Source organism: Ceratocystis lukuohia (assembly GCF_044167205.1).
Source record: "Ceratocystis lukuohia strain C4212 chromosome Unknown Supercontig5_pilon, whole genome shotgun sequence".
NCBI lineage: Eukaryota > Fungi > Ascomycota > Sordariomycetes > Microascales > Ceratocystidaceae > Ceratocystis > Ceratocystis lukuohia.
The window spans coordinates 1,973,162-1,995,818 of NW_027263524.1; the positions used below are offsets into that span (position 1 = coordinate 1,973,162).

Consider the following 22,657-nt stretch of genomic DNA (forward strand, 5'->3'; position numbering starts at 1 on the left):
AGGTGTACTTTGGCTGGCATCTTATCTCTATAGGCCAGGCTTCGGCCTTCAAGATGTTCTTTTTGAGAAATGGAAAGGGGGGGGAACACGGACAGGAAATCGATAGCGTAGGTTGGGATCTAGTAGGATTCCGGAATCTTGAGCGGCTACGCGACCGTGTCTGAAAAAGAAACCCCCATTTCTAGCCTTTTCATTATGCCGTTTGATCCGGTGATAAATCGCCATAATATTAGCCTCCTAATCAGTACCCACCCTCCACAAAGAACAGCCCTAGCTCCTTATAGCATGACCACCACATTAACAAACAGGGTTATAGGCTCAGACCTCGCCGACCTGTCCTGCCTCACATCTAAAGAGCAGGCGACTCAACATGTAAGTCATGCCGACACGCCAAAAGGGCAGGCCTGACCATGGCATCGTTTTTAGAGAGGCTTAGCTTCGTTGAATTTGGACGAGCATTGTACCGATCAGGCCGTTTGCTCACTCTGTTGCAAAGGGTCGGGTTTTACGAACAACACTCTAGGGTTCATCAGCTTGTCGGATCGAGAAAAAACCTTTCGATTTTCTGCATAGACCTGGCGGGAGGAAGACCTATTTAACTAGTTTTCTATTTGCTAAAGTTGATCTGAAAGGAATTGAAGTTCCGACGTGGGATAGGTGAAGACAAGCAGCTTGCTTGATTGAGAATGAAGTTGCGCCATTTCCTTGCTACTTGGCACCATGTATAAGTTGAAAAATAACAAACTCAGCACACCTGCTTGTCTACATATTCCAATGGCAGTGATGGCGGATAATCGTTATTTGCATGGTAGTTTGTAATGTTAAAATAAAAGTTGCTTCGCATTTTTGCAATTTTGGTGCCATGAAGCAAAACTTTCACTCAAGTGGTGGGGGTGGGTCATCACGCCTCTCGATATTGAATCAGCGTGTTCACTACAGAAGTTACATCGTCAAATGTACAGATTCGCTTTGGGTGGCCTCACTGATAGTTTCCAGGCCCATTCTCTCAAAACGCACACATAAGATCGTGGATCCCCACTCTTACATATCTAAAACCAAGCAGATATGGCACGATAACGTAACTACAAATTTCATGCCCTTTCGTAAATGTAATTGCAAGTTTGATTCAAATGTCGGCCGTCTAGGATCTGGCTCTAGAACTGAAGACTTTGACGCATTGTCTATTCCCGTTTCGTAATTCCATTATTTAGAATCACACCACTCCACAACGACCTAGTAGTCACCACCAGACTAGCCACCATATCCATGTTACTGGCAAAAGCATACGACAGAACTGGCATTGGCTGGCTAGCCCCTTCCTAGGATATTCCTAGCGTACTAATGGATGGTATGATTTAGCCCTGGCTTAGTGCTGCGCGAGGAACAAAAGCTTGTACGGGTAAGTCCGCGGCAATTCCTTTCGCCACAGGGCCTAAACAAACTAATGACAAATAATCTAATGCCGTTGAAGTATTTAAAGCGAGTATAGTTAGCTAACAAAGACAGCATTTTTTACCAAAGCATTACATAGCTACAGCTGATTCCTGTTGAGAAAGTATACAATCTTGAAGATAGAACAGCATGTTCGTGGTTCATGAGTCTATCCGTCTCGGTTGATGACCTAATGGCTGGCAACATTATGTGAATGGGAAGAACACATGCGCATCACAATGGAGTACTCAGTTTATGGTTGCAACATGTTCCACAACTATCAAGCTCAAAGTTCAAGAGCATCTTTGGCTCATGAATCGCGAATACGTACACATTTGCTATTATGACTTTGTGACTATTTCCCTAGTGGAACCCTTTCCTTTACCAGCATTGAAAGTTATATTATTTAACCCTACAACAGGTCAGTGCACTTTCCTGATTTCGTTATCGGGATATTAGTCATTGTGACATAGAACTGAGCTTAACGACTGAATCACTTTTTTTTACCCTTCGGCAATAAAGTTCTCATATTTATTACCCCTAATTACTGTTATAAACCATGCGTATATGTGGATTTTGATGTTTCTGTGGTCAGTGCTAAGACTGTCGTATTGTCGGTTTCTTATACCAACTTCATTCTTCTAATAAACAAGTCTTCAAATAACGTATTAGTGTGACTATTTAATCAAATATAAATCTTTCTTTATTATGATTGACAATACGTTCATAGAATCATGTCAAAATGTCAATTTAGACAATTCTAACATTCGCCTTGTCTTGAACAGTGCCTTCAGGATTTAGGATTGGATCCTAGGTAGGCTGATCGCCGACTCCAAAGCAGACTAAGTGGTGATGTGATGTCTTTGTGTCTAAATTAAAATACCAAGCGGGGTTGCACAGACATTCTCATGTTCTGAAGAGGCCTATACTAGGCAATGGAAACCCTGGTCAAGATCTGTGTAACAGCCTGCTGTTTGAATACCAAGTCACGTGACTGGAACACACACAAATTGTAGAAATTGGTCCTTAAATTATTTTTGCATTGGGTAGATGAAAAGTGTTCTGAACTGAGGTTTTTATTGATTTTATTGGGTTATTCAAGGACTAGGTTTTTCTCCTGAGTGGGCATGCCCACAAAGTAATATATATTGTGGGCTTACCCGGTGTTTTACCGACTAGGGTTGGATTTTCCACTACAAAAAGGTTGTTTACCCCTCTTTCCATTTCTACTCGCCCCTTTTTTCATAGATAAGAGCCTCGTCTTATCCATTTACCCGAGCCTTCTCCGGGGCACTCATGGAAGTTTTCCCAGCACACGTTTTATTGGTTTATTGAGGAGTCGAGCGCCATCATTGTGCTCAATTTTGCCACAGTATTTCATGCTAGGGTTTACCCAGTGTTAATCCAACTAAGAGGAGTTTGTCCACAACCCACAATGTTGTGGAGTTTCTAGCTCCACTCGCAACAACATCGGGTGAAAACGTGATGTAGATACGTAGCATACGATGTTGATTTGATTTGGTTTCAATATATTTGATCTCTACTGGAGTCACCAAGATCAAACGACACGGGATTTGATACTGGACAGAATTGGCTCTTTGCAGGGTTGACCGCAGGGCTATTGTGACCTGCAGTTGGCCGGCCACCAATGCTCTACTAAGAGTAGGGCACTGGACAAGAAGGTATTGGCACATGATGTTGAGAAAAGATTTAGGTTTAAAAGCCGCTCGAGGAGTACATCGCATGAGGATACAGATATTACCTTAGTTAAGTTGAAGTTATGTTATATAAACTAATGCAAACTGAAACTTTTAGACAAGACAAAATATCACAGGAATGTACTTTAGAAATGACTATAGTAAAAGAAGATTTACACCTATTGTGTGAGTCTGCCTTTCTTGCAGTGCTTTACCCTTGGGCTAACTTTGTAAACGCAAGTTTAGGCAATGCTGCCCACTATATTCTTTTTTCTGTAACATCTGTAAACCCTTTTCTAGTCAAATACAGCCATATTCTGGACAGGCCATATGCTCGAGAATCTCTAAACAGAGCCATAACACTATTTCTGTATCTCAGCGCCTACTTGATATCGAAGCCTTGTACACAATTCTGCAAATGTGTCTCTCTACAGGAGACGACAGCACACAAGTGGAGGGGCAATGCAATGCCTGTACTCTTGATATCAATTAACGAGGGATCTAACCTATACTCTGGCCAATGATGACTTTGCTGCTTCATCAGTCCCTTGCACTTTTTGCTATGGCCTCCCTTCTGGCTACTAATCATCACATGATTCTAACTAATGAAAGGTTTTTTTAGCAAATCACTACATTCACTCAAAAATGGGATCTATTGTGGATTTGTCGGGTAGTGTTTCCTACCTATCTCACCACCAGGGAACCCCTTTGGTACACAGGTACAGGTACTTACCTAGAGCAGGACATCAGGGTAAATTTCTTCTCAACATCCATGGGCCAGCCGGAAAGACTTCTTCGAGCCCCCAGATCTGCTTGCTAGCTAACTGCTAGTCTCACATCTAGCAGACTTTGAATTGTTTAGCAACATGCAATAAATTTAACTACAATAGTCAGGATCTTGTCTTCACTTGGAAAATTGTCCTATTGCCATGAATGACCTGTGAGAGGCTTATGTGTTACGTTACTTTGTCCAACAATTTGTCTTCTAGCTCTCTATAGACAGGATAGGCACAACGTCTAAGGCTCATTCGGATTTGCATTTGTTTTCATTAATTAGTCTAGAGACACATTGCCCAAAAGATTATGGCAGCTTCATAACATGGAGCTTTACTTGATCTGTCTACGTTCTTTTTCTTAATGATAGGTTCTACTTCGCAATGTCTTGTAGTTAGGATTCGACTGGATTTACACATTTTGGCTAAAGCTAGTGGATGAGAACTGAAGGCAGCCAAAAGGGTTCGCAGGCCCCCCACGAGTATTACGCCAGCCTACCAGCTGCACAGAAACTTAATAGGAACACGTGTTCAATACCAAGGCTGCCATTTACAGCGCAATCAGCTTTCCACTCAGGTCTTCTGTAGCGAAACTGACGACTGGGAGAAAAGCAGCAAATAAAGAGTCACATATTCATGCAATCAGTATTGCTAGCCTCCCAGTGCCTCTAAAGGACGACAACAGAAAACTACCACCAAATGGAATGGTTGTCAGTTCTTACTTCTAACGAAGAAATCACTGCGTAAATCTACTTGGACTTTGAGGTGCAGCTCTGATAAACAGCATTACACACACAACTACGAGTCAAGTCAGCACCTATCTACTCAACCAGTACACTGAACAATTCATAAAAGGGGGATGGAGCTGGTGCCTTTTGTAGGAGTAAAGGTGGTGATGTTGGATCCCACTGTGGAACGACTGGTATAAGGATCACAGCCAGTCAGCCCCAGTAAGCTAGTATCAAGACTAATGCCATGGGGCTTAAGGTTTTCATCATCGTCATCACTGCCACCGAATAAAAACCCCACTGCCTTAGGATTAGCCCTCTAAGTAGGAATCAATCCCATGTCCTTGTTTCATGTGCCAGGGTCACTGACTATTGCTTCAGGTGCAATTGGAGAGAAAGCAAAAACTTGCACAACAGTGCTCTAGAGGTAGTATCATTACTTTCATGTATCTCAGATTCAGGATCGCACACATGGTAGTAGACAACTTCTGAACACACCCTATTTCTAAAAAGGGTAAGCATCAGCAGTGGTCAACAAAACATACTCAAATATACCACAGACTATGTATATACTGATACATTTTCACAAGTGCAATGGTTCTAAAATAACTAGATAAAGGGATGAAAAGTGTTACTTTATTGGTGGCTATCTTATACTGCTTATAACTTCCCGAAAAAGATTCCCATAGCAAGCGACTTGTACTCGATAGGATACCCTTCTTGGCTCTTGCTCCAATACCTGTTTTGGCTTCTGTTCCGATGCTTGTTTTGGCTTCTGTTCCGATGCTTGTTTTGGCTTCTGTTCCGATGGCCAGAGAACCATCGCTGGGCTGTGGTGTGATGCCCAGACGACGTTTGCTGCACAATATGCTTGTTTCGGCCAGAGAAGAATGGCTGGGCTGTGGTGTGATGCCCAGACGAAGTTTGCTGCACGGGATGCTCGGTTTGGCCAGAGAACCATCGCTGGGCTGTGGTGTGATGCCCAGACGACGTTTGCTGCACAATATGCTTGTTTCGGCCAGAGAAGAATGGCTGGGCTGTGGTGTGTCAGTGTGAGGCCCAGATGAAGTTTCCTGCACAAACTTCTGCTTCTCAAACCAGCCACTCAAATGTTGGTGCTTGGGAAAAGCAGTAGGCTGGACATCTCACTGAACCTTTATGTGGAGTTTGGAGGAGCCCTTCCATTCTCAGGAACAATGCTTCAGGTGTTTCAGAACACCCTAAGCTTCAACCTGGCCTCTCCAGCCATTGGTCCAGGCAGTGGCAGTGAGCCAACCAACCGGCACGGTTATGCCGTAGTTGGTGAAGACGTCCATTGCAATCTTCTTGCTTATGAACACTTCATGCCTGGATGTGAGGCATTCATGAACCTTTGTAGGCCAGTTCCTTGCCACTTCTGCCAGCTCGTGGCTACGAGGGCCTGTTGGAGGTAGTGTATTTCCTTCTCAAGAGACATCGAGCCTCCTTCCATTGTTTGGCATGAAATGTGGCATTTGGGGTCGTGAGCTGAACTAAAGTTATTCAATGTGGTTAGAAGGGTTCACTAGCTCTAATGATGGTGTCATGACTAACCTGAAAGCAAATTGCTAGCTTCAAAAATAGAACCAAGACAAATAGAAATGAAGTTTCTCGGATGCCCTGATGAAAGCAGTGAAATTGCAATTCAGAAATTAATGGAGGATGAATGTTTATGTTTTGTTGATGTGGGAGTTGGTGCAGTTTATATAGACAAGTGTAAATGCTTGTTGTGGGGGATCCACTTTTCCAAAGAGGCAAGAGCATATTATCAACATGTGTCACACTCACTCACCTTCCTTACTTGATACCACAAAATATGAAAGTTTTGAACAAGAGCTTGTTGTTGTGAATTGAGCCCTAATCAGGAACAACTTCGGGTGAATACCTAGGAATGGACTTGCACACAAAATAAGATATGGGAGGTGATACAGGAAAGAGTAATGTACTTACTTGATCAGTGTGACAACAAGTTACATAATTACTCCTAAGATGGAAACCACCATGTAACCACAACTGGTGATCCCACAAAATGAATTCTTGCCTAGACACCCAACGATGACTACTTGACAAGTCTTTGAATTATGCTCAGACTTGTCGCTTCCTCCACAATGAGCATCATCTGCTCCTCCTTGGTCACCTCCACTGGAAGAGATGAAATTGGCCAGAAAGGCGTTGATGCACAGAGGATGGTTGAACTAGGGGCCGGCGACGGTAAGGCAGTGTGGAACATGTGGTACGACTGGTCATAACTCAAGAACATGTCACATTGTTGCTAAGACATCTAGAGAAGAGAGCAGGAATTAGTGTTAGCTGATAAGATGCTTTGTTCCTTTTTTATAAAGGAATCTCACGTAAGTTACAAGTGAGCGCCCAATCCAAGCGAGCGCCTAATTTTTCTCCAAACCACCATTTCCTATCTTTCAAGTGAATTTCTTCCACCACAAATCATGCCGTAATCAATTAATGAGGCAAATATCAATCTCGCCCCTCAGGCCCACTAGAAAGACCCTAAATTAAGTCCCAATCGCGCTTCAGAGATCTATAAGGTCTCTTATCGTACTCCACGACGCCGATGCAATGGCACCCCTTCACGACGCGATACCATCCCTAAATCACGGAGACAGCCGGATCTCGATATGCGTTTTAATCGTAAATACGACTACAAGAGGGCCAAATGTGAAGATCCAGCCATTATTCGCAGTTGGTTCACACTTGTGGAGAACACAATTGCAAAATATGGTATCAGCCTAGCTGATATCTACAACTTTGATGAGACTGGCTTTATTATGGGTGTCATTGCAGCTGGAATAGTTGTCACAAGCGCAGATAGACATGGAAAGGCAAAATCAGTTCAGCTAGGAAGCCGAGAATGAGTTACTGTCATCCAGGAGATCAATGCGGAAGGCTAGGCAATCGCGCCGTTAATCGTGGTTGCAGGCCAATATCACCTCACCAGCTGGTATCGAGAAAGCAACCTCCTGGACGATTGGGCTATGGCAACAAACCATGATGGCTGGTCTGATAATGAGACAGGCTTTGAGTGGCCAAGGCACTTTGACCGACATACTAAGGGCCGATTGACTGGTCACTATCGTCTTTTGATCCTCGATGGGCATGAAAGTCACCAGTCAGTTGATTTTGAGAAATATTGTGAAGAAAACCACATCATTACACTTTTTATGCCGGCTCATTCGTCTCACCTACTTCAGCCTCTTGATGTTGGGTGCTTTGGACCACTAAAAAAGGCATATGGCCGAGAAATTGAGCACCTGACCAGGTGCTCGATAACCTATGTTTCCAAGACTGAATTCTTCTCAGCTTTTCACGCCGCCCATGAAGCCGCCATGACAAGAAGTAATATTGAGGGAGGTTTTCAAGGAGCTGGACTTGTTCCCATAAATGCAGAAAATGTCATATCAAAGCTTGATGTGCAGTTACGGATTCCAAAACCGGCTACAGAGGAGGCCAGCCTCCCTGACCCTTGGGTCTCAAAGACCCCAAAGACAGTGCTTGGGGCACTTAAGTCGTTTTCAAAGGGAACAAAGGCAATAATGCAGGAGAATGCCTTATTGAAGTCTGAGAACTAGATGCTTCGACAGGCAAATGCCACTGTTAGTAAGCAGCGTAGAGAAAAAAGGACCTGGCTACATAATGGAGGAAAGGTCACTGTAGGCGAGGGAAGAGATGAAATTGGTCAGAAAGACGTTGATGCGCAGGTGATGACGGAATCATCCAGAAGTGGTGGTCAGGGAAGGTCGGGGCCGGAGAGGGAAAGGAGGTGTGGAATATGTAGTAAAGCCGGTCATCACTCAAGAATATGTCATGTTGCTTTTGAGATATCTAAAGAATAGAATAACGGTTAGTTTTAATTGATAAGATGCTTTATTGCTGTTTTATAAAAGAATCTACAATGTAGGTGGTAAAAATTTGGGCGCTCACTTGGATTAGGCGCTTACTTGTAACTTACGTTATAATGGAGGTGGTAACAAATTGTGCACTAGCTTACATTAGTCTGGGTCGGCCCCCACTAGGCGCATGCGGTCCCACCCCTTGGCTCTATGGGCTCCCCGTACAGTAGCGTGGGCCTAGTGGGGGCGGCTGTCTAGGTCTAGGGGACCTCTATGGTAGTAGCTGGTCTTGGCATAAGTATTGATGGACTAATTAACATGCAACCCAAACATGCGTCGCACTTTTCTCTCCTAAATCTATCTTTCCACTTGATCAATCAATTCTTCCAGCATTAAATATGTCAAACAAAAATACTGAGGCTAAACGCTTCTTGCTCTTCACGCCCTTCGGAATAACCCAAAACTAAGCATCTGGAGTACTGCAAACCTCTATAGAATCTCTGGCTATACGCTACGTCGCCGGCAGAAGGGCATTCAATCGCGTCGACTATCTAACCTTGAGGAACAGACCATCATTGAGTTCATCCTAGACCTAGATTCTCCAGGATTTCCGCCCCCACTGCATGGCGCCAAAGCAATGGCCGATCGTCACAGGCATAGATAGGCGCAGCCTGGAAACAGGGAATGGATTATGGTCATTCAAGCGATTAATGCAGATGGTCGAGCGATCTCAGCGTTCATCATCGGTGCAGGCCAATATCACCTCGCTACCTGGTATTGAGAAAGCAACCTTCTGGGCGATAGGGTTATTTCGACGATCTAAAATGGCGAGACCAATAACGAGACTGGTCTCGAGTGGCTTAAGCACTTTGATCACGACACAGACAAGCGATCAAAAAGTCGCCATCGTCTCTTGATTCTCGATGGCCACAAAAGTCACCACTCCATCGAATTCGAGAGATATTGTGAGGAGAATAAGATCATCAGGAGTTGTATGCCACCTCATTTCTTTCATTTACTTCAGCCCCTTGATGTTGGGTGTTTTGGCGTGCTTAAGCAAGCTTACGGCCAAGAAATAGAGCACCTGATCAGATGCTCTATAACCCCCACCTTTCGAAGAATGGGTTCTTCCCAGCATTCTACGCCGTATTTGAGACCACCATGACGGAAAAGAATATCAAGTCAGGCTTCAGAGAGGCCGGACTCGCTCCTCTTGACCCAAGAAGTGTCATCTCGAAGCTTGATGTGCAGCATCAGACTCCCAACGCGAGGGAGAGCCGTCGACCCCTTGGGTTTCAAAGACCACAAAGACTACGCTTGGAGCTTAATTTCAGTCAGAATACCTTGACAGACGAGTTCAAAGGCACAAAAGTAGCTCCACAGAGGCCATGCGCTCTTCTTCTAAGGGAACAAAGATAGTTAGTTATGCATGAGGTTGCCTTATTGAAGGCGAGAGCTAAAGACCTTGAACTAGCGAATGAGATGCCAAGCCGGCGCCGGAGGGCAAAAAGAACCCGACGGCATAAAGGAAGGGCAAAAAGAACCCGACGGCATAAAGGAAGGGCAATGAGAGCCGAGGAAGGAAATCAAGCAATTGATCAAATGAATGTGGATGCACAGGTAGCGGCCGAATCATCGAGAAGTGGTGCTCGGGGAAGGCCGGTTGGACCAGGGATTCAGCACTGTGATGTCTGTGGCAAGTCTGGTAATAATGTAAGAACATGTCAAGTAGTAATTCAGACATCTAGGGAAAAGTATAGCGAATAATTTCGATTATTAAACAATTTGTTGTGTTTTTATTGCAATGTCTATCTTGAAGGTATAGGAAAAGGGCGATGCATACTTGGATGCAACGTACGTTAGTAATTATAATTCATTTCTGTCAGTAACCTAAGTCACGGTTACCAAGATTTCTGACCCTGATCCAGTTCGCCCTTACGTTAGGGTTAGCATTAGACATTAAGGGTCTTCATCCAAGGCCCAAGCGCTCGACCCAGAACATGGTAGTAATGGATATATAAACCGGCCGAGATCCGCCCCTCGGACTAGACTTAGATAGACATGGCATAAAATCAATAATCACTCATTCTCCTTCCTTCCCTTCTTCACAGGACATTGAGTACGTCCTCCTAATATCTACTGTTAATTTCCATAAATTACTTAAAGGTACTAACTATCCTAGTACAGGTGGGTGCTATAATTGAAACGGCCTACAGTGTTAACTTTAGAGATCAATATATTAAGCACAATTTTAGAAGATAAGCATTTACATCTTTAGTAATGATGATGGATTGGATTCCTTGAGTCTAAAGCTTTGGTTTTCACTTAGATTGTACCTGCTGATTCATGTACTATGTGTGAACTTGACCGTAACCTACGTTGGGTTTATCAGGATTGCTGACCGTGGCCAAGTTCACCCAAACGTCAGGGTTAGTATCAGACATAGAGGGCCTTTTCCAAGGACATGTGTTTGGTCTAGACACTATAGTAATAGATAGATAAATCAGTTGAGACCTACTGTTCAATCAAGAATTAGATCGACATAGAACTAACATCAATGTTCACTTATTCCTTCTCCTTCCTATTCCAGGGATATGCAGTAAGTCCGCCTGATATCTACCGTTAGACCTCTGATGTGTAAGTGGGATGAGGGTGATCCTGGCTATATAAGTGACTCTACATATTTGATAATATAAAGGCATTACAAACATATTACTGTTGACTTATACAGGGAATGCTAGAAGTGTGAAGTGTGAGTAGACCACTATCTAAAATATAGGCATTAATCCTGAAAATAGATGGCCAGCTTGAGTTCACAAAAGCAGTTTGGGCAAGGACAGTACGTAATCCATTATTTCCACAAGCACTATATTATATCCAAAAACTAATAACAAGCAAGTTTTTGGAAGTCTGTACACAGGCCTCGATGTGCTCTGTCCATTACCCGCGAGAGCTCTTGTGATGTAGAAGTATGAATGGCTTTATATGCTGGACCAAGTCTTGCTCAAGACTCTGTTCAGGCATGTATATAAGACCTTTCCTACCTCCACGACAATCAGTCTTTTTACTTCTTCTTCTTCACATCTACTTCAGCTCTCCAACTCCACACATTTACCTACAGTCCTTTGAAACTTCATTTTTACTCTATACTTTTTTCCGATCTTCTTGTCTTGATATCTCTCAGCATCACTTCTACCAATAACCAAACCAACAAAATGCGACCCTGGACTGTTACCTTGCTCCTCGCTCTTGCTAGCACTGTTAGTGCACTGCCTTCTTTTGATGTGCCCAAGACCGAAGGTAGCCGTAGCCTTGTCGCCAGAGGGGATGATAGTGATAGTGATTATGGTAGTGATAGTGATGATGGTGATGATGGGCCTTCTTATTCGAACTGTTGCCGTTTATCTCAATACTCCTGTGTTTGTACACTGAGTTATGATGGGTCTGAACTTTTGGTGGCCATGTCATTTTGCGAAGGTCAACCTGATTGTGACCCGGAGGATTATTAGGCCTAGAATTTCAGATCATCTTTGAATAATCCATGAGGCCCTGTTCTCTGATTACATCAGCCATGCTGCCCTACACATGCACACAGGTTTCCTAGTGTTTGAAATCCATAAATCAGGCTCTGCATTTAGCTTTCGAGTTCCGAAGCTTCTCTTCGTTTTCTTTACAATTTCGATAAAATAAACAGTATTTGGTGATAACTGAGATGCTCTTTTACTTAGTGAGACCCATCACACCAAGTGCTTCAATGGCTGAATCTTTACAATAGTTATCCAATTCAGCAATATTGCTGCATCAGAGGACGTGTTGTGCAACTTGTGCAACTTGTGCAACTTTCTCTTCAGTTTTGTTCTAGTCTCAGCTTCAGTTATAAAATAACAAGATAGGCATTCTCCTCAACCAAATCGCTTTCGTCTAGCCACACCATTCTTCCCTCGTCATTTTCGGCGTTGCTTGACAAGTTCTGGTATCCTGAATGATCTCACGGCATATTTTGCAATGCCTTTCTTTTTCGTCATGTTAGTCGTCCAGTCGTGTCAAGCTTCCTAGACTATCACTCCTTTACAATCTAACTATTAACTTTAAATCACATGAGTTACAAGCGAGCGCCTAACCGTTTACCACCCACATTATAGATTTCTTTGTAAAAAAGCAATGAAGCACCCTCTCAACTAAAACTAATTCATGTTCTCTTCTCCAGATATCTTAACAACAATCTGACATGTTCTTGAGTCATGATCAGCTTTACCACAAGTTCCACACTGCCTTGCCGTTGCTGGCCCCGACCTTCCCTGATCACCACTTCTGGATAATTCCGCCATCCCCCGTGCACCAACGTCTTTCTGATCAATTTCATCTCTTCCCTCGCCTACAGTGACCTTGCCTCCATTCAGTAGCCGGGTCCTTCTTGCTCTACGCCGCTTACTAAGAGTCTCATTTGTCTATCAAAGAATCTGGTTCTCAGACTTCAATAGGGCGTTCTGATGCATTAGTGCCTCTGTTCCCTTTGCAAATGACTCAAGTGCCTCAAGAATTGATGTGGGGGAGCTGCTCTGATGCTGTCTCACTAGCCTCAAGCACTGTCTTTGGTGTCTTTAAGACCTAAGAGACGGGCAGGCCGGCCTTCTCTGTAGCCGGTGTTGGCGTCCATAGCTGCACATCAAGCTTTGATATGACATTTTCTACATTCATGGGAACAAGTCCAGCCCCTCGAAAAGCTCCCTCTTTCCTACTCCTTGCCATGGCGGCTTCATGGGCGGCACGAATGGCTGGGAAGAACTTGGGCTTGTAAACATGGGTCATCTAGCATCTGGTCAGGTGCTCAATTTCTTGTCCATATGCCTTTTTGAGTGGTCCAAAGAACTCAATATCAACAAGCTGAGGTAGGTGAGACGAATGAGGCGGCATACAAAGTGTCATGATCTGGTTGTCTGCGCAATACTTTCCAAACTTCCAACTGTAGTTATTTTAAATAGATTCTCTTCGTTATTATATCGCAATGAAATAATGAATGCGAGGGGTATTTGGAAGTGTTCCGCTCACTGGTAAATTACGTTAGTACAACAACAGAGCAATGGAACATTTGGGGATCCTCATGACGTGATGCCCCGCCTCCTCGGTGGGCCCCTACTCATAGTCTATGACTTCTCATTCCATACTCTTCACACATGTATAACCTCAAAGGGCAGTGGACTTCCTAGATTCCGCCCTAACCATTTTTTGAATACCTTTCTTAGAAATGTTAGGCTGATTGTGCGCCATGGCAACTGTTTCATGAAAAGCAGGCCATGTCGGCCTTTGCCTCATTTCGGCATCTATACCCGTTCAATGGAAGACTTTGACCAATGTGTCATGTCATGCATGAGTGCGTTGGCAAACAAACCACATCTCCAATACCTCACCACTAGTTCATGCAATTCGATACTTTAAGACTGTTGAAATGACTCGGCTACTTTCTCACGATTCCATGGTCCGTACGTATTCCCTGATTGATTTCACTCTTCGACTTCCAGATGGAAGCAGTTCACCGCAATGTCGTAAGCTGGGACTGTAGCTGCTGTGGTACTATGCTTAAGCTCTCAACCGTCCGTAATAATCATTTCGATCTCATTTTACAAAGCTACAATATAGGTTGTTTTTGGTCCACTTATAGATCGCTAGCACATGGCAAGCTCCATGTCATGCCGTCGAGCTCTCCACTTTTGCCCCGAGGAAGCGGCCGCTGAACCTGACTGGTCATTGTTTGGCGATATTGGCCTCTCAATAGTTAGTGTACTTCTCCAAGAAATGCTCTTGATCATTGGCAAGTACTCAGCGACGACTGTGTCCCAGGAGTTCATGATAGACATGCACCGCCTCCAACTATAGGCCGCACTTTCCTTACCTTTACCACCATAATCCCCAGCAAACACGTAGCAACCCAATTTATAATCAATACCAACCACCACATTCTTTCCCAGAGGTCTCCATCACTACCCGCCATGCTCTAGCATCATGACCACTCTTGCCGCACACCGCATGGCGCTTCCCTTCCGTGACCACCACTCTTTTGAAACTTGGCCGCCCCCTACCCATAAACAGCCATTTCCGAATTGCTTCCGTCCCTTCCTTTTCTGTCATTACCACACTTTCCAGTGATCTAGTCCATTTAGCTCTTTGACATCGGCTTAGTATCTCATTTAGTCGTCAAACATCTTCGTTCTTAGATGGCCAGCAAGGTAGTCTTATGTATAACCGACTTGGTTTCTTTCTCAAGAGCCTCGTGAGCTTCTAGAATTGACTTTGTAAAGCTCCTCTGATGCCTTATAGTTTCTTTTCCAGATACTGAGACGGACGTTCGGCCTCAAGGCTAGCTTTTGGGGCCTCAGAGACCCAAGGGGTCTAGGCGGTAACCACCACCCTGACAAGTGCTGGAGTCCATAGCTGCACATCAAGCTTTAAGTGTTCACTTTCTAGGTCAAGTAGAGAATCAAAGCTCCTTTAAGTGCAGTCTTGATAGCTCTTTCTTCTATGTGGCCTGAAATACAGCCTGGAAGACTAGGAGATGTGTTGCCAGTGCTTAACGCTAAACACTCAGAAAAAATACCACAAGACGTTTTATTTAGAAAAATCTAAAGAAGAAAGAAGAAATAGGAATCTAAAACTAAGTTCCCCTGGTCCTATCTGTATCTCTTGCTTTCATCCAACAGAGTTCCCTATGAGCCATTGCTAGTTGTCATTCATGGGTGCCAGTTGTCCATGCATATCCTGCCATGTCATCCTTGCTCAATATTTATGCATGGGTGCCAGTTGTCCATGCACTCCTTGCCACGTCGTCTTTACTGAATGGAGGCGCACAGCCTGCAACAAGATGCCAAGTCTTTTAGATATGAGTTACAGAGAACCTTATGAAATGCTACTTTCTAGGCTAAGCTACTTTGAGCAGTCTGATACACTCGACTTCAAGAGCGCAAAGTAGTTACGATGAATGATGCGGCATACAAAGCGTAGTACTCTTGTTTTCCCGGCAAAGTCTCCCAAACACGACAAAGCGGTGACTTTCATGTTTACCGAGGATAAACAAGCGATAGCAACCAGCCGATTGGACCTTCGTGTATTGATCAAGGTGCTTGGGCCACATGATGCTTGCCAGCTCGGCTATTACAAGTTGTGGCAATAGCCCAATCCCTCAGGAGGTTGCTTGCTCGGTACCAGCTGGTGAGGTGATGTTTGCCCACAACACAATGAACAGCGCAACGACCCAGCCTTCAGCACTGATCGCCTGAATGGCTGTAGCCCATCCCGGCTCCCAGGCTACACTAGATTTGCCTTCCCAAACCTCCCTTCCCCCCAACACCACATAGCCGCGGGGGAAACCCTCATGAATCCGAGCCAAACATGAGCCAGGCTATGACTTGTTTCTCTAGACCTGATAGTTTCTACAAATTAAAGATGGTATCGTGCCGAGATTGAAAGCCTTTCAGTCGGCGACGACGGGCATGATAATGAACCTGGTATGCCTCGATTTTGACGATAGACTTACTCATGTACACATTTGCGAGATCTGCAGTCTAGTATTCACCTTCTTGGATATTCAAAGCTGGCTTACTTTGCAATTTTAGGTATAAACAAATCATCTATCATTCTTGAGCTGGATTTCCACCTCACTTCACGCAGGGATGAGCGTAGTGTACACTTAGTAAGCATATTACGAAGCGAAGGCGGAAGGAGGAAGGAGGAAATCTGACCATATCAAGATACGACTGCCCCCTGCACATATCATAACGCACATGTGGGGTATGAGTATGGAGCAGTTACCTGATGCTGTCTAAAGTGGAACTGAGATGTCATCAACAATAAAACAATAGCTATGTGGGGTGGGGCATGATGCCCCGCTTCTGTGGTGTATTTAAACACCTCCCCTCCCCTTCAACTTAAACGTACATCATTTCCTCAAACAATCTATCCCATCACTGCATATCCCAATCTTGCTTCGTTGTCTTGAACATTATCTCTCAGTTTTAGAAGTTCTCAATATTTTATTAGGCATGAGGCTCATTCATTATCATCATCATCATCATCATCGTCATCATCGTCATGTCGGCGTTCGACCGCATTGTGGCATTTGTAGCTATCCAATGCAAGTCAATGACCGGTGCCTCCTGCGTGAGTTCACAACCAAGCTGTCCACTTCTTAGTTCACAGCACTAACTTTAGTTCAACAAAATCTCTTGAAGTTCTTGGAAATACCCACTCGACTAGATTTTCCAGAGTTATTGGTCCATGCATCTTCCCTGATTACGATTCGCAAGCACCAGATGAAAACGGCCTTCGACGATGCCGCAAGCCAGGTTGTTGCACTTTTCAGAAGCCTGAGGCCTCAACTGTTCATTGTGATTGTTTTCAGTACATCTTAAAGCATTGTGATGCAAAAAGCTCGTTGGACCACATGTGGATTGCCACTGCCTGGCAAACTCCATGGCGTGAAGCTCCCCACTTTCTCCTTCAAGAATCGAACATAAGACCGAACTGGTCATTATTTGAAGATTTTGGCCTCCCACATATGAGCAAGCTCCCCTTGGAGATAGTTGAAATGATTTATAATCTTTCATCGGCAAGTGCGTTCTGGCGGTTTCACTCCGCTCATTTATTTGGACAACAATTTTCTACTCCTTCATCAGACAATTTGTTATCAATCCCCCTCTCTACAGTCTTAACATGGGAACGCGGCAGTAAGCCAACAACTACTGACACACTGCACGAACTACCACGTTTACTTTTGACCATTGATGCAAGGGGTCTCCAAGAAGTCAAAAGACTACCTGGGGACTTGCAACTCAGAAGCTGGCGGGCCGATGACCGCGTATTCGTCTTGACAGATCAATGGAAGCTCGAGGGTGTCACTGCTCAGTTCAAGGTAAGTCCTACTCTTTTTGAAGATCTAAAGTAGGAAGTCTTTTGAAACTTACATTAAATCACAGTTTGGATTGTTGCGTTTGACATTGCCGATGACGATGTACTATGGGCTTGAAACTTGGGACACTCCAACACCTCCCTACCTTCGTCAATGCCAACTGCATCCGGCGAGCATCCGCCCCTCCACGCATTTCAAGACGATCGATTTACGCCAAATAACTGGTATCACTTTCTTCTACTCATCTAACATTATTTTCTCCATACATGCCCATACAGAGAAAGCTCCATGTGCCCAGGAAGCCCTCCAACGCCTACATCCCAGTCGCCGAGCCTTGGCCACTTGGGTTTATATTCCAATTCCACAAAATGACTCTGTTGTTGCACTAGCTACGCCTTTAGCACTTGATAATACCCTCGGTCCCTTCAATGGATGCTGGCTTGTAAGTTTAATCTCATCAAAAATAAATTGCACAGAAGAAGTCTAATCCAATCCAATCAGTTCCGCATGAGACTAGCAGGTGATGTACTAGTTGGCCTTACTTATTCCACACGAGCAGTGCGTATGGTGCTCAGCCGGTCACCTCCAACTACAATTGTATACAGCGCAGTCGAATTAGAGCCCACTTTTGTTTATGGAGCCTACTCTATGGAAATGGAAAATAAATACCTGATATCCGCATTCAACAACCCGGCCACTGCCGAGCCTCCGTTCAAAAGTCCTTTTTTTTCGTCGGCTTCGCTGCAGAATGTCGATCGTGTTAAAGTTTTCAGCGACGAATCAACTGGGATTTGCCGGGGTATATTGCTTTATTATCAGAATGGCGCGCAACGGGCACTTGGACAGTGTCGACTAGGTATTGACATGGTTCAGAACTGCACAAGGCCGATGCACATGTGCTACTCCCGTCAGTTCTATTTCCAAGCTGGTAGTCCACATCCATTACAGGTAAACTTTGTCAATTTTTTGGATACAAAGGAACACGAGCGCCGTGAGCCGGGTTGGATGCATTTTGAAATGAAAGGCGAGCTAGAGTTTTGGTTTACCGCCGAAGAAACAAGATTGACAGTACACAGGGACAGGAATTGAAGTACAGCTAGTTTCAGACATGTTAAATAGCAGCTTTCACATTTTTAACCTATTCAAACAGTTGAAATGATACATGTCACCTAGAGTGTTGCCAAAGCCAAGTCGAAACAAAATACTCCTAAGCAGCGGTCGGCTAATCTCGCTTCTGTCAACTCCAGGAAGAGCTGTGAGAGGCCAGTAGCAAGATCCATTATCGACATTAGCACTTGAACAATACTTCATTCCAGCGAATCACATATCATAAGTACCGACAAGATCGGCTGCCTAACAGTAGATATTAGGAGGACGTACTGAATGTCCTAGAAGGAGGAATAAGTGATTATTGAGATTGTTCTATATCTATCTGTTTCTTGCCTGAAGAGCGGATCTCAACCGATTTAGGTAGCCTCCCCTCTAAAATGGCGGATATCTTTGCGGGCGAATTTAAACAGTGAAATATCACAGCCACTGCTTTTGAAGATGATAGAACTTTTGGTACTGCCAAGAAGAAAAGACTAGCGAGCCGATTTGCCAGTGAGGACTTTCACTGCCAAGGAAGGTTGGCCATGCCGCAGGGTGCGACCAAGCCACCCATGGGAGTGTCTAGGCAATGAGAAGAATCTGTCCATGAGATTTGTGCGAAAGCTCCTCACAGGAGACAAGAGCTGCAGATATCTGGCAGGGGAACTAGACCCTAAGTGGAGGGTATTCGGCATTGGGATGTAAGAAGAGGGGATGGCGCGGCGAGAAGGTAATTTCTCGGGAGAGGGGGTGCGGAGGTACAGGTTTGTTTTCTTTGCTACTTTTCCTTTGTATTCGTTCTACGTTCTGTTCACTGCTTTGTTCTTTGTTTGTGTTTGGTGTTTAGTTTGTTTTCGTTCTTTCCTTGTTTCTTTTTTTTTTTTTGCCTATTGCCGGGGGTTGCCGGGATTTCCAACCCTAACCTAGTTCCGGCAGATATTAGGGTTTGTATCATCAAGAGCCTTTTCCGAGGCCCCGAGGCTACATCATCTTTGTATCAATGGTGAGATGCAGTAAGTTGCCCTTGCCAAAAGGCTACAAAAGAGGCTATACAGACATAAATTTGCTAGGTGCGGATTCGCTAGCTTACTACTAGTCAATTTTAGGGATTTACCTTGCCAGGAAGTGTGCAGTTGGAATTGGAATATACCATCCTCTCAGTGGCCCCGAGTATCGTGAAATCATGTAACAGTGAGTGTGCAATAACATAGTGGTCTTAATAGTGCGTATTGCAAGGACGTATTGAATGTCCCTCAATGAAAAGAAGAGGGATCTGTAATTCCTTATCCTGTTTTCCTCCCTAATTCTTGGCTCAAGTGTGGATCTCACCTGTTTTACATATTATTGTTTGGTAGTTTACAGTACAATTCCGATCATTCCGTCAACTCTACTTTCTACTACTACTACCTAGTGGTCAGTGCTATCACAGAATAGAGCATATTTATGTCACATGACCTAGGGCTACGACATGGATTACTAGAGGGGCTACGTGTCAACAGTATCCTCTGCGCCACTCATGTCCATTGCTACTGCCACACCACACATATTCCTCAATACGTTGTCTGGGCTGAGATGCTAACCCTAATGTTTGGCCAGATCTGGTCAGGGTTAGCAATCATGGTAGCCTCGGCTCGGATTGGCAATATGTAGAGAATACGTGATGAAAAATAACCTTGGTAAGCTTATACAACAATATAAAGAGACAAGTTTGGTTAGACATGGTGGAGTTCTTGCAACCAGTGTTCTAGATCAGTACAAAGGAATTAGCTATGAGCTCTACATTTTACTCATACACGCGACAGCCTTCATTGCGCTAAACATTTAAGCTTAAAGCTAGTCGAGGCGGGAGTATCAGCCTTGGATTCTTAGCTTATGAGTATGGCCGCTAGGATGTACTGTTTAAAACGCGTGCAACGCTTACGGAGCACTAATATACCATTAAGCATACTAGTAGCGTACGATCCATACGACAGGCAGGCATGGAAAAACTGTTGTTACATATCCCGGCTGTATTTATAAGACCTGGACAACTCCATTGATGCTTGATAATAAACATGCCAACAGACCAACTGTTGGCTCACGTATTGCGTTTTGTGACTTGGGTGATCCAGGTGGAATGGGCTGATTTTGGAACATTCTCTTGGTCTGAGTATTTCATTACTAATGGGGATTGCAATTCCTTCCTCCAGCCGCCCGTGGACGAAACTATCCCATTTGTCATCCGCCCTTTCACAGGCAAGAACATGATTATGCCGACGTGCAGACAAGAACACATGACTATAGGCCCAGGTGCAAAGCTCTTGACCGGAGCCTTCCGGAGAGGGGAGAAGAAAGGAAGTTTAATGAGTGCAAGCGATTTCACAAGACCATAGGAGTCTGTCTGTTCCCCTCGGGTTCCTTTCTATCTTTTCACCAACAAACGGAGAGGGCGCCGATCCGTCGTGAAAGCGTGAAGCTGGGACATTCAGTACCACGTTTAGGGTTGCATTGGCTGCTTACTAACAGTCACATTTGCCTGTCGAAGCATCTGGTTCTCAGGCTCCAGTAAGGCATTCCGATGCTGCCTCGCTCGTCTTTCAGATTTTAAGCTGGCCTCAAGAACTGCTTTTGAGGTCTTTGAGACCCAGGGGTCAGGGAGGATGGCCCCATCTGTAGCCGGTGTTGGAGCCCGCAGTTGCACATCAAGCTTTGATATGTCATTTTCTGCATTCATGGGAGCAAGTGCAGCCCCTCGAAAACCTGCCTCTATATCACTTCTTGTCATGGTGGCTTCATGGGCGACGTGAAAAGCTAAGAAGTTATCGGAACTTCGAATTCCATTCCCAAACTGTCAAGCTGGTCACCCGATATATGTTGGTGGTGGTGATGGAATATTACCACTTCAATCCCCATTTTCCTCGCCACCCTTTGCCAATACTATTCCTCTTGGTCTTTCGCAGCATCATCAGAATGCTTTCATCGCGGCCTTGAAAGAGCAAATCCAGCTTGATAAACAGTTATCCAGGAAACAAGAAGATACACTGGCCTTCTAGTTTCTTTGTGAGGAGTCTCTGGGGTACGCCCCGTCCCACAATCAGATTCGTGTTTGAGTTAAGGGAATGCTATGACAACGAGGCGACCAACCTAGGTAGTGAGATTCATTGATTACCACTGGGACCTTGAGACAAAGATTGATAGACGTCAGGAAGCTAATAGGTTTGAATCATTCATGTCTAGGGCAGTTGTTTACCTAGTGAGAGGCTTCTGCTAACTGAGCTAAGGAGGAATGGATGGCTACGTGCTTTTTGAATAATATTTACTGTTACTGGGAATTGGCCCATTTCTCGAGCCAAAGCTCTGCGGCATCCAGAAATACAAGAGGATAGGCTGAATGACAGTCCGAAGACAACTCCAGAGCGGGCAACATATTTCGGGTCGGATGATACAAGTGCAAGCTGCTGATGAAGTCGCAAAGTGGTCAATGGCAGGACTGTAAGTTGGATCGTCCATTAATAGATATTCAGATCACTTATTAGTAAGGTTATGTAATGGGAAAGTGCAGTATTGGGGCAACGGGCTTTCCTACACCTCCGCTTATCTGCCGTCGTCTTCTATGGGAATTGTTTGTTTGTTAGTCTGTTGGTATTATTTAACATCTACCTACGAGTTTCCTGCATAAATAGAACAGCATGTTGTGGACGGAAGCAGCGTGGTTGATGTGGTCTTCCGTTACCATTTCCGGGCAGTCAGCGGTTGCAGGTGTACGTCGGCTTCAAGTATCTCCTATGACTTTTTAAGATCCAGCCAGCTTGGTAGCCAGCAGGCCTTTCTGCCCGATCTTCTGTAGGAAGACACAATTGCAGCATTCTGTTTAGGGGTTCGATATCAAGTAGGCGCTGAGATGTGAAAAGACTCTTGCAGCTGTGTGTAGAGATTATCGCATCTCTGGCTTGGCCTGAATATGGCTGGATTTAACATAAAAAGGGCCTAACGTGCATGATGAGCACGCGTTGCAGGCAAGTATGCATCGCACTGTCTTGATACGTTAGAGATAGAAATCGAAATAAGAACACGGCAAACCATTTAATCAGCCCAAATATTCGCTATGCTCTTGTCCAGATGTGTGAATTACTACTTGGGATGTTCTTGCGTGATGGCCAGGCTTGCCGCAGACACCGCAATGCTGAATCCCTGA

At 44.5% G+C, this 22,657-nt stretch overlaps 1 protein-coding gene across 1 annotated transcript; it reads left to right on the forward strand.

Moving 5' to 3' along the window:
• Nucleotides 1–6,755: 6,755 nt before the first annotated feature.
• Nucleotides 6,756–7,520, forward strand: HOO65_050447 (uncharacterized protein; the record flags this gene model as incomplete). Its single annotated transcript, XM_071003511.1, has 2 exons — nucleotides 6,756–6,880; nucleotides 7,166–7,520. 2 exons carry the CDS (start codon nucleotides 6,756–6,758, stop codon nucleotides 7,518–7,520), a joined length of 480 nt encoding a protein of 159 aa, XP_070858506.1.
• Between the last annotated feature and the right edge of the window lie 15,137 nt (nucleotides 7,521–22,657).